The sequence below is a fragment of the Petromyzon marinus genome, chromosome 16, assembly GCF_048934315.1.
Source record: "Petromyzon marinus isolate PM22_M1 ecotype Great Lakes invasive population chromosome 16, UKy_Petmar_22M1.pri1.0, whole genome shotgun sequence".
NCBI classification, from domain to species: domain Eukaryota; kingdom Metazoa; phylum Chordata; class Hyperoartia; order Petromyzontiformes; family Petromyzontidae; genus Petromyzon; species Petromyzon marinus.
This window is the reverse complement of record NC_133682.1, coordinates 15,021,695-15,034,101: the sequence shown is the minus strand read 5'-3', so window position 1 is coordinate 15,034,101 and position 12,407 is coordinate 15,021,695. Positions and strand designations below refer to the sequence as shown.

The window sequence follows — 12,407 nt, the reverse complement described above, 5'->3', positions numbered from 1 at the left end:
TGTGACCTGCTAACCCAAAGTTACAAACTCCATCCAAAGAAGCAGCATTTACAGAAGCGGAGAGGAAATTCCCCGCGCGAGTGTGAACGGCGCGCGTTCCGCTTCACTGACGGGGACACGGGCAGCGTGCACCGCGTTCGGAGCCACGCCTCATTGGGGAAGCTGAATGACGGCAGAGGACGAGGGCGAGGAGGTGCGAGTGTCGCGCACAAGGCGAGGTGTGTGACGAACGCGACGGCGCATGCGCACACTCCCGTCCGTTATTGGTGTCAACGATCCATCCGTTGTTGGCTTGAAAACAGGCGCGCGCACGCACGGCACGCAACGCAACAACGCAAATGGAAGTGGGCAGACGTCCCAAAGCGGAAACATTTCCTGCAACATACTCGGCTGGGGTTACAACGCAGCAGCAGCAGCAGTCATCCCCAACTGCGAAAACTTGTCAGGACCCTCATTAAAAACGTTGAGGACCCGGTGAGGCTTTCCTGGGTAAACAAGGGTCAATACTAATAATAATAGGATATCTGAGGAAATCCAAGCCAACTCCGCTCAGGCACCGCAACGCTGCTCGATCAGTGCCACGGAAGGTGTGCCCCTGTATTACTGAGCATATGTTTGGAGATCGTAGGTTCGATCCCGACCCTGACGCCTGTATATATATGGAGTTTGTGTGTTCTCCCCGTGGTCGATTGAATTTTTAACGGGGTCCTCCGGATTTTCCCTCCACATTTAGAAGAATCAACATCACGTGTTTAAGAGCATTTCGCTGATAGAAATGTCCACGTGATGAGCCCCTTTTTGTGGAGCTATCATTTGTGGCCAGGTTGCTTCTGAAAAAGAGATACATAAAGCTCAGCGGGCTTTACCTGGTAAAATAAAATAAAAAGTTTTGAACAGTTTATAGTTTAGTATAGAATTGCGCGTTAAATGGTCCGCGCGCGGTGACACGGGAGCACGATCGTGCCAGCCGGCGCACCGTGCGACCGTCCCCCGCTTTTGTTGCCGACCAGAGTGCAGCTCTTCACATCTGCTCCGTAAGAATCGGGGGTTTGGCACCGATGTAGGTCACACACACGTTTTGAATTGGTGCTTTTATAAGTATATATATATTTTTTTTAATAAAAAAAACATTAATGTGGTTTCCATCATCGCCATGCGGTGTCGAGACGAGGTGGAGAGCGGCCAAGCCGCAGAGTGCATTCCCCCCCAAACGCGAGATTTTAACACCTCCAGCACGGCCGCACCCCAAAAATAAAAAATAAAACGTTGGGAGTGAGCACAGGCAGGAACGAGTGGAATGCAGCGAACGCCGGGTGAACGTTTTAACGCTCATTTAAAAAAAAAAAATCCTGATTCGTGGCGAGGCCTTCCCCTCCATAAATCAGCAACGTCAAGGACGCGCATTGTCGCTGGGTGTGCCCCCCACCCCTGGATATTATTATGACAGAAACAAAGCCGCATTTTAAAACTTAGATTTTTTTTTTTCAACTCACATGAAAGAATGATTCGCGGTTTGAAGTAGAAATCCAGCTGCGCTTTTGGTCAACTGAGCTTTTGAAGTTAAAACGCTTAAAAAAGTACACATTTCATGAGCAAAAAGCTTCTAATCGTGCTGCTTTGTGAAAGAACGCCTTTAGAAGTGGATGTACATCGACAATCAGGATTTCCAACTTGCGACACGGTTTAACATCTCAAAACAAAAACCGGACTACAATATACGGCCACCTCTACAGCGACGGGTCAGAGTTCGCTCACTTGTGTTTAACAGCATATACAGTCGACAAATTCTCACAAGTAGACAGTAATACACTCAACGCACAAGCAAGCACGGTGACACACACACGCAGGGGGAACAAACACACAGGAGAACAAACACCAAGGCAATAATGGGAACAATCCCCCCCCCCACTGTGGTCAAGGTATATTGCCCGAGGACCATGGTGGTACAAGGCCAAACATGTCCATCAAGCAGCGGTAATTTCCTTCAATAAACAACGTCGTTCAATCGTGCGAGCACGAGTTCTGTTCAGCGCGCACGTGGGCCCGGGCCCGCAACTCGCCGTCGTCATCATCACGCAAGGCGCCCTCGCTCACTCACCGGTCTCGGGGTGGATGGAGAACACGCCCAGGCCGCTGCCATCGCGGACGGAGTAGCGCACCTCTCCGTCCCGACCGGTGTCGCCGTCCCGCGCCGACACCGTCAGCACCTCGGTGCCGATCGCCACGTCCTCGCGCACGGACGCCCGGGCCACAAAGCTCGGGAACTCGGGGGCGTGCAGGTTCTCGTTGACGTCCACCACCTCCACGACGAGCGAGCACGTGGCGGAGAGCGACGCGGGCCGCCCCTTGTCCTTGGCGCGCGCCGTCAGGTCGTAGAGCTCGCGGCTCTCGAAGTCGAGCTCGCGTGCCAGCCGCACGACACCCGACAGCTTGTCCACCTCGAAGGCGCCGTCGCCGTCGTCCGGCAGCGAGTAGCGGGCTTGCCCGTTCGCGCCCAGGTCGGCGTCGCGCGTCTCCAGCCACGCCACCACGGTGCCCGGCGGCAGGTCCTCGCGCACGCGCACCTTCGAGTTCGGCGGCACGAACTCGGGCGGATTGTCGTTGACGTCCTCCAGGAAGACCGCCACCGTCGCCGTGGAGGAGAGGCGCGGGTCCAGCTCGGCGCGGTCGCTCGCCTCCACCGTCAGGTGGTGGACGCTCACCGTCTCCCTGTCCAGAGGGCCCACGACCCGCACCACCCCGCTCTCGCCGTCGATCTCGAACTGCTCGTTGTAGGTGAGGAGACGGTAGCTCACCCTCCCGTTGTCCCCGACGTCCCTGTCCACGGCTTCCACCTGGATGACCTGTTTTCCTTGCTCGGCATTTTCAGGGATCGTGACCGAGTACGCCGGCTGGAGGAATTCGGGAGGGTTGTCGTTCACATCCAAAACCTTGACCAGCAAAAGCCTCCACGATGACTTTTGCACAATTCCGAGGTCGTAAGCCGTGATGTTGAGCGTGTGAGCGTCGCTCTGCTCCCGGTCCAGGGGCAAGAGCACTTTGACGCGCCCCGTGTCGCCCTCGATGGAGAAGCAGCTGTGGTCGTTGCCACCGGAGATGACGTACACCACCTTGCCGTCGAAGCCGCTGTCCGAGTCCGTGGCCGTGACCGTGGCGACCGTGGCCCCCACCGCCAGGTCCTCGGGCACGCTCACCGGAGACGGGAACCCCTCGCCAAACTCGGGCGCGTGCCAGTTCACGCCGTGGACGTCGCCGAAGGCCTCCGCGTCGAGGCGGCCGCCCCGGTAGCGGCCGGTCCGCAGCAGCTTCTCGGCGAGCGCCTTGGCCGCGCCCGTTTCCTGGCACCGCAGGGTCAGGACGCCGCCTTCGCCGGCCACGGTGAGGTTGATGAACATGGGTCCGGCGGCGTTCTCTCCATCGGTGGCTCGGATGCGCAGGCTGTAGCTGCCGTGGCCGGCCGCGTCCGTCAGCGGCCGCCGCAGCGACACCACCCCTGACGACGGGTCCAGCGCGAACGTGTCCGGCTCGTTTCCGGAAACGAACTCGTAGCGGATCAGCTGCATCTCGTCGGCGTCGATGGCCGACACCGTGGCAACATGCTCACCCACCTCGAGGTCCCGGGGGACGGTGCCGACGCAGGCTACGCGCTCGAACGCCGGCCGGTTGTCGTTGAGGTTGCCGACGGCGACCGTGACCAGCGTCTCCGCCTCGTGGCGGTACGGCGAGCCCCAGTCGGAGGCGCGCACGCGCAGCGAGTAGACGCGCGACATCACCTCGTAGTCCAGCTCGTCGGCCGTGCTGATGACCCCCGTGAAGGGGTCGATGGAGAAGGGCAGCGGCTCCTGATTGGCGATGCTGTAGGTCACGTAGCCGTTGTCGCCGGTGTCCAGGTCGGTGGCGAGCACCCTGACGACGCTGCTGCCCACGGGGACGTTCTCGTTGACGACCGCCTTGTACGACGAGTGCTTGAACGTCGGCAGGTGGTTGTTCTCGTCCTTCACCTTGACCACGACCCTCGCGGAAGCGAGCCCGGCATTGGTCGTCACCTCCAGCTCGAAGACTTCCGCTCGCAGGACGTCGAGCGGGGCGGCGCAGGTGACGAGCCCGGTGCGGGCGTTGATCTCGAACCTGGCGCTGTCGCTGCTCGCCTTCAAGTGGTAGCGGAGCTTCGGGTTGTGGGGCGCGGCCCGGACGAGGGCAACCTGGCTGCCCGGCGGCGCAAACTCGCTCAGGTGCACCTTGTGCTCGCTCTTCTCGAAGCGAGCGTCGAGCCCGTGACCCCGGGGGCCCCGCAGGGTTACCACCTTGCCCGGGGAGAAGCGCGGCGGCTGCCCGCGATCCTTGGCCTGCACGGTGAGGTTGCGCCCGTGGGGGCGGCCGTCCCAGTCCACCTCCCCGTCCGCCTGGATCCAGTACTCGTGCGCCCCGGGCGCCTTCACCACACGAAACTCCCCGAGCGGGTCGCCCGCCACGACGGCCACCGACGCGATCTCCCCGGCCTGGCCCGCGTCCTCGTCCGTCACCGTCAGCACGGCGTAGGTGGCGCCCCCGGCGGCGGCGGCGGCGGACGACGGCGCGAGGGCGGCGGCGGCCGACACGGCGGGGGAGTGCTCGTTGCGGCGCTCGACGCGGACCGTGAGGCGCGCCGCGCTGCTCGCGCCGCCGCTGCCGTACAGCTTCGTGCCGCGGTCGACCGCCAGCACCTCCAGGTTGTACGCCCTGACTTCGGGGTCCAGGCGGCCCGTGAGCATCACCACGCCCGTGGTGGGGTGGACGGCGAACAAGTCCGTCCTCTCCCCGAGGCTGAAGTAGAACTCGCCGTTGGTGCCGACGTCGGCGTCCGTGGCCGTCACCCTGGCGACGGTGGTGCGCAGCGGGGCGTTCTCCCCGACGGTCGCCGAGTACGAGGTCGGAGAGAAGAGCGGGCGCAAGTCGTTGGTGTCCAGCACCTGCACGAGGACCTTGGTCCAGGCCTCCAGGTTCTCGCTCCTCACCGTGGCCTTCACCGTGAGCAGGTGCCGGTCGCTCACCTCGCGGTTCAGCATGGCCGCGTTCCCGCCCTTGGTTCGGATTCGCAGGAAGCAGAAGTCTCCCACCGTGTATTCCTCCACCTTGAAGAAGTGGTCGTCGTCGCCGGACACGACCTTGTACTTGACGTCCCAGGAGCCATCGCCGAGCGGGACGCCCATCATCTCGCGGCTCTCCACGTACGTTTTGACGGCGGAGTTCTCGTAGATGGTGGCGTTGTAGACGGGCCGCGTGAACTGGAGGCGCAGGGGAACCGCGGAGCCGGCCACCTCCGCGGGCCACGCCACGCCGAGCGCCGCCAGCCAAGAGAGGAGCAGCACGTGCATCGCCGGCCCCCGCGCCATCGCCGCAACCCCGGCAGGTCGCCTCACCGCCAGCGCCTGCGGAAACAAATGCGCCGTGAGACGCGGCCACCCGAATACGCTCGCATCTCGCGGATTAACACGTAGCTACTCGCCATGTAGGGAATACAGATTAACGTGTCATTTAATTAGGACAACAAAAGATTAAACATATTCCCCTGACTTTGCGTCGGCCTGAGTCTATTATTTTTGCAAGGTCAGGCAGGGTACTGATGGATTTGGAGTATTCATTATCATTCCTCCCATAGGCAGCATAACTTGCAGTCCTTTTGTCAATCCAACGCTGGGTGAAGGCCTCGCCATGCTGAGTCGGTCGTGGTGGTTGTTTGACCACACTTCACCAAGCTGGTCATTGTGGGTTGGAGAAGGCAGCAGGAGGAGGACAGGATTAGTTCTAATTACACTCACCACTGATGTTAGGTTTGGCCAGGAATCAAACTAACATGTTGGGGGTTCTAGTGCCAAACCACTCATCCACCATTCAACACACACGCGCACACACAGTATATATATGTGTGCACGCGGGGTTTATATATGCGTGCCACCACAACGACGGTTTTCGAGAGGGCCGCCTGCGAGCGGCGTGCAGCATCATCCCACGAGATTCCCTGTGGTCCGTATGAAGCCGGAAGGGTGGGGGGGGAGGCCGTGGGGTTGTGACAAACGAGGGATTCGCACCGGGCGGGAAATCCGCGCGGAGGCGCTCCCCCGGCTCCACCGGGCACGGCGCCCGTGCGCTCACAACTACGGCGGCCGCTTGTAGCGGCGCCCCACCATTGGCGATGCAACGTCCAACTCTTGGATATCCGTGGAAAAGAGCTTTACAGCTCATCGGATTCCTCCAGTATAAATAAATATTCTGATTCAGATTCAACAAACGGTCATCACACGTTCGTCGGTAACACCGTGTGTGGGGCCGCAATTGAAACAAATGTAAAGCAGGCAACGTCTTGGTCGCAGGAATCCATAGCACGTAGCATACACAAACAATAAAATCGGATGCATGTGCCACGAGCACAACAATCAATATGAATCAATGAATCCATGCGCCACCACCGCCTCTACCGCTCAGCACTGCGGAGGTAATGAGATTTAGATGGGGAGCTGTTACGGCGGCTCAGTCCAATCGATTTGCTTGCATAAATGAGAGCGCTGCGACGGCTCCCTCGTCGTTACAATCGTTCAGCTGTTCCCCCACAAACTGAAGCGCCCCCACACCAGGTGACGAACGTAACGTGTCGGATCGCGCCCGGCTCCCGCGGGCCAGCGTGTCGCGGTGGGAGGCGGTGCCCCGCGCTGTGTCAACTCATTCCTCATTCACTCGATCCGCACGGGGAACGCGACAATGGCTGCCCTGGCAGGACGCGCCACCTGTTCCCATTCACCCAGAGCCGCGTGCTCTGTCAGCACAAAGGCACTCTCACAGCCTGTGCAGACCGGGTCACAGACAGAGACAAATATTCCCCCGTGAAGCTTTGACAAACTTTTGGGACAAGCGCTGTTAAGCGAGCACCGAAGAAGGCCGGCATGGGACACGAGGGGGTGGATTGCTAACAGCACGCCCGGCCGCCTTTGTCTCCCCAGTGCCGATGTAGGCCGAGTCGACCTAAGGGGAGGGCCCAGGTCCAGTTCAGAGATTTGTCACCGATGTTCGCTGTGAGCGGGAATTGAACTCTGGTCGCTCGGTTCGTAGCGCAGTGGCGCTAACCACTGAACTAGCGCTCCCCACAAGCGGATCACACGCACCCACGCACGCTGCACAAAACTCCCCCGAGTCTCACACCTGGCCTCTCGCGCCGTTCAGATACCAGGGATGTTAACATGGGAGATGGACGGAACACGAACCCACAAATCAGATAAACACCAGCACTTATGCGCTAATGGCAGACGTACAAAACTCTTACGGACCCCTTTCTTCGTGAATCTACGCAGGAAGAAGAGAACCCCACCAACGGACCTCCCGCTGAGGCCCTCGCCGGATGACGGCAACGTTTTAAATTTGCGGCCGTGCCATGCGACACGGTCGCTGCGCAATGCCAAAGTGATTGCGGTAATTAGCGGGCGTGCGTTTCTTGTTTTGCGAAGGCTGTTAAATATATGAGCATGGTGGCATGCTATGTTAACGCACTTCGGTGCACTTACAGGGCTCCGTAAGTGCAACAAAAGACAAGCCATAATGGGGTCGGAAATACGAAATTGCAGATGAGAGCAGTGTCGAGTCAGCACAACTTCCAAATTGTACGGGAAAAACACGTAATTTGTATCATTTTTTATTTAAACTTGTTTACTCATAAAAGTCTGAGTCTCAAGACTCTTTTTCAGGACCATCCTGCCAAGTTTTCGCAATAGGGGGGCGATAACTGATGTGCGAGTAAGCCGACTTGCAGAATATCTAGTTCAGGACCCCCGATGATATGTGCCAAGATGGAAACACCCAAGGCGGGCTTGTTGATTCATCTCACGAGCCATGAGATCAGCCAAGAGCTCAGAGCGTGGAGACCTGCCGGTGCTGCACAATTGGTCACCCTGCACCACCCATGGAGACCGGTGGGTAAGACCTGGGGGAGGACCAACAGCAGCCCCCTCAACTAAACAGGTCACAGCGGCTCACGAAAAGTTCCGCTCTCGGCCAGGTGGATCAGGAGGGCCCACTGCATCTGACAATCAAGTACAACTTGACAGTGGCACTACAATGGATAACCGCAGGCTTGCACAGTGCATACATACAGCAGCTTAGTAGCCCCATGTCCGCACAACCAAACAAACGCACTCCAATGGACATGGGGCTTTTGCAATGGACGGGTGATGGTGGCGGGCGTGTCGTGGCGCGCACGCTAACGGAAACACCGGCGCAGTGCCCGGGGCTAGAAAAACTCGGGCGAGCGTGGGCGGGCGCTCCTCCACCGCTCCACCGACCACCAGTGCCTCTCCCCCATCGCACGCTCCTACGCACACCCCACACACCCCACCGCCAAAATCCATACCGTCAAACACGCTTGAGAAATTTTCTCATAGAAAAAAAATGCGCGGACGACAACGCGGGCAGGAAACAGCGTGTCACTTTTCACGCTGAACCACCAGTTAAAATAAATGGAATGGAACATGAATCACGCTTGACATTTTTAATCAATGTTTAATTATTGACTCACTTACCCTGTTTCTGTCAGTAAAAAGGCAATCAAGGGAGGGGAATGTCCCACACGGCAAGTTATACCGAACCAAGCCGGCGATCAAACTCATCGTGGAGCAGTGGGCAGGCTCTGTGTGTCTGGTGCTCCGCTTTCACCCAGTCTCTAGTTTAACAACGCAAGCGTTAACCGCGGCGGTGCAGCGGTTAACGCACAAAACTGCAAACTTGGTGACCCGAGTTCGATCCCAGCCAAGGTTGACGTCAGTGGCGAGTGAGATCCGAACCGATTCCCTGTTCCCCCTTCCCCAACCCGCACTGCCGAGCGTGGTGAAGTATGGTCAACAACCCCTATGACTGACATAGCGTGGGGAGGCCTTCATCCAGAAATGGATTTACAAAAGTTGTGGATTGTTAATATTTACAAAAATAATGAGAATCTTTATTCTAGAGAAATCCAATGAGCAATGGAATCTCTTTTCACAGATGTCCAAACATGATCATGGCCACAATAGCGCAGCTAACCACTGTTTTTTGCACATCAATCTCAACATCTAATGGCTATCACGGCGAATGCTGATACGACCCCAACACACCGACACCCGAGACCCAAAATCCGGGCCGAGCTTTCCCGTTTGCTACCAGGAGCCACCACACGACCCACCTCCACCAACCGCTCCTCCCGATTCAGTAAACTCCAGAACTGTTTCTTGCAATGCCCTGTTCTAGACTCGAGACATTGCTGACCCCATCTGCTCCCCAATACGTAGCATGCTCAGCATGTGCCGATGCCCAAAAGCCAGAAGCTTTGTAGACCCTTTGTTAGGGTCCAACTAACAGTAACTATGCAACTGTACGTATCGTTACAAACATTCACGTCTTAACAACACAAATATTACCTCTACTTTCGTTCTAAGAGGAGCGTTACAGAAATTACGATTACAAATCCATCATCAACTACGCGCTGGTAGATGCTATCCGTAAGTGTCCACGTAAGGGTGGGGGGGGGGGATTCGGGGACGAGGAGTTTGTTTTTAGCGGAGCAGCGACTCGCTTGTGCAAGACGCACGGCCTCCCTGCACCCTGCCGTCACCACCTCCGCCACCGCCGCCACGCTCGCCGCGCACGGCGTGGAGCTCTGCCGGGGGAGAGCGGGAGTAGCGGGATAAGCGTGCGAACGCACACGCTCCGCTGCCGGTGGGACTCCCCCGTCGGACTCTCACGGTAACACGAAGCTCCGCTTCCCGCGGCATAATAAGTCCATCTCGGGTGTCTCGCCGCCTCGTCCGCTTGCCACCGAAGCGGCTCCCACGACGACGGCAACGGGCAGCCACTCCTTACGTCGCGGCACGGCCACGTAGCTACGCCGCCGCTGCGCGAGAGAGTTGGGCGACCTCCGTGACTTGGGCGGCATGGCGGCGGTTCGAATGCCGACTCGGGTGGCCTTTCTGTGCGGAGTTTGAATGCTCTTCCCCTGTTCTGCGCATGGGTTTCTTCTGGATTTTGCGGCTTCTTTCTCGAGCTAAAACAAATCATGCAATGTAACTGGCATTGGTTGAAACATCCCAATGCAGAATAGCTACAGTGAGGGGACAAAAGTATTTGATCCCCTGCTGATTTTGTACGTTTGCCCACTGACATAGAAATGATCAGTCTATAATTTTAATGGTAGGTTTATTTGAACAGTGATAGACAGAATAACAAGAAAATCCAGAAAAACGCATGTCAAAAATGTTATAAATTGATTGGCATTTTAATGAGAGAAATAAGTATTTGACCCCCTCTCAATCAGAAAGATTTCTGGCTCCCGGGTGTCTTTTATACAGGTAACGAGCTGAGATTAGGAGCACTCTCTTTAAGAGTGTGCTCCAAATCTCAGCTCGTTACCTGTATAAAAGACACCTGTCCACAGAAGCAATCAATCAGATTCCAAACTCTCCACCATGGCCAAGACCAAAGAGCTCTCCAAGGATGTCAGGGACAAGATTGTAGACCTACACAAGGTTGGAATGGGCTACAAGACCATTGCCAAACAGCTTGGTAAGAAGGTGACAACAGTTGGTGCGATTATTCGCAAATGGAAGAAACACAAAAGAACTGTCAATCTCCCTCGGCCTGGGGCTCCATGCAAGATCTCACCTCGTGGCGTTGCAATAATCATGAGAACAGTGAGGAATCAGCCCAGAACTACACAGGAGGATTTTGTCAATGATCTTAAGGCAGCTGGGACCATAGTTACCAATAAAACAATTGGTAACACACTACGCCGTGAAGGACTGAAATCCTGCAGCGCCCGCAAGGTCCCCCTGCTCAAGAAAGCACATATACATGCCCGTCTGAAGTTTGCCAATGAACATCTGAATGATTCAGAGGGCAACTGGGTGAAAGTGTTGTGGTCAGATGAGACCAAAATGGAGCTCTTTGGCGTCAACTCAACTCGCCGTGTTTGGAGGAGGAGGAATGCTGCCTATGACCCCAAGAACACCATCCCCACCGTCAAACATGGAGGTGGAAACATTATGCTTTGGGGATGTTTTTCTGCTAAGGGGACAGGACAACTTCACCGCACCAAAGGGACGATGGACGGGGCCATGTACTGTCAAATCTTGGGTGAGAACTTCCTTCCCTCAGCCAGGGCATTGAAAATGGGTCGTGGATGGGTATTCCAGCATGACAATGACCCAAAACACACGGCCAAAGCAACAAAGGAGTGGCTCAAGAAGAAGCACATTAAGGTCCTGGAGTGGCCTAGCCAGTCTCCAGACCTTAATCCCATAGAAAATCTGTGGAGGGAGCTGAAGGTTCGAGTTGCCAAAAGTCAGCCTCAAAACCTTAATGACTTGGAGAAGATCTGCAAAGAGGAGTGGGACAAAATCCCTCCTGAGATGTGTGCAAACCTGGTGGCCAACTATAAGAATCGTCTGACCTCTGTGATTGCCAACAAGGGTTTTGCCACCAAGTACTAAGTCATGTTTTGCAGAGGGGTCAAATACTCATTTCCCTCATTAAAATGCAAATCAATTTATAACATTTTTGACATGCGTTTTTCTGGATTTTTTGTTCTTATTCTGTCTCTCACTGTTCAAATAAACCTACCATTACAATTATAGACTCATCATTTCTTTGTCAGTGGGCAAACGTACAAAATCAGCAGGCGATCAAATACTTTTTTCCCTCACTGTAACTGAAAATTATTCAACTGGGATTTCACATGGCAACATCGCACTGCCTGCTATGAAAAAAACTTGGCAAGGGCCCGCTGAAAAAAAAGCCTTGAGCTCAAGCGAGGCTTTCCTGGGTAAACAAGCCTAGAATAAATAATAACATGAAGTTACTTGACATAAGAGGTATTTGATCGGCCTAGGCCCGATTTTTACGTGGGCGGAGATTACGGCAGCAGCCTGGGCCGCCGAGTTGCACCACCACCATCACCGCGGCTGCGTACACGGCGCCTGCGGTCCGCACGCGTTTTTTGACACCGAGCACTCTTCGTGGTTGCTGGGCGTGTCAGGCAAAAGAACATCCACGTTGGGCAATCACGGCGAGTACAGTGGGAGGCTCCGAGGACAGGCAGCGAGAGAAGCGAATACCACAAGAATTAGGTACCGTGACTTTTTTTTTTAAATAGACTATGAATGTAAACGACACGTGCAGCTTCTCCTCACCGAGGTCACTCAACGGTGTTCTCATCAAGTCCCAGCCTGCCCACTGACGCAGCACAGAGGCTGCCACGAGTCCCGGAGCCGTCGGCCCCGGTGACCCGACTCGACCGCGGCGCTGCCACGCAGGCGAAGTTTCTCGTCTCCAAGCCGTTCGCCGAGAGAGATGCGGGCGACCAACAACCGCTCGCAACTTCGTTGCCTCAAGGCGCTCCTTCGCACCAGTTGGGA

General features: G+C 56.2%; 1 protein-coding gene across 4 annotated transcripts in view; it reads right to left on the bottom strand.

The window, feature by feature from the left end:
* The window catches only part of LOC116942803 (protocadherin Fat 1-like), a 115,246-nt gene that overhangs the window by 74,486 nt on the left and 28,353 nt on the right, over positions 1-12,407 (bottom strand). For all 4 annotated transcript variants that reach the window (XR_012941834.1, XM_076067542.1, XM_076067543.1 and 1 more), the window contains exon 2: positions 2,099-5,408. Coding sequence is in view for 3 of the 4 variants with exons in the window: in XM_076067542.1 (XP_075923657.1) it covers positions 2,099-5,372 (3,274 nt within the window). In the remaining variant the exon portion in view is untranslated. The remainder of the gene's footprint in view (positions 1-2,098; positions 5,409-12,407) is intronic.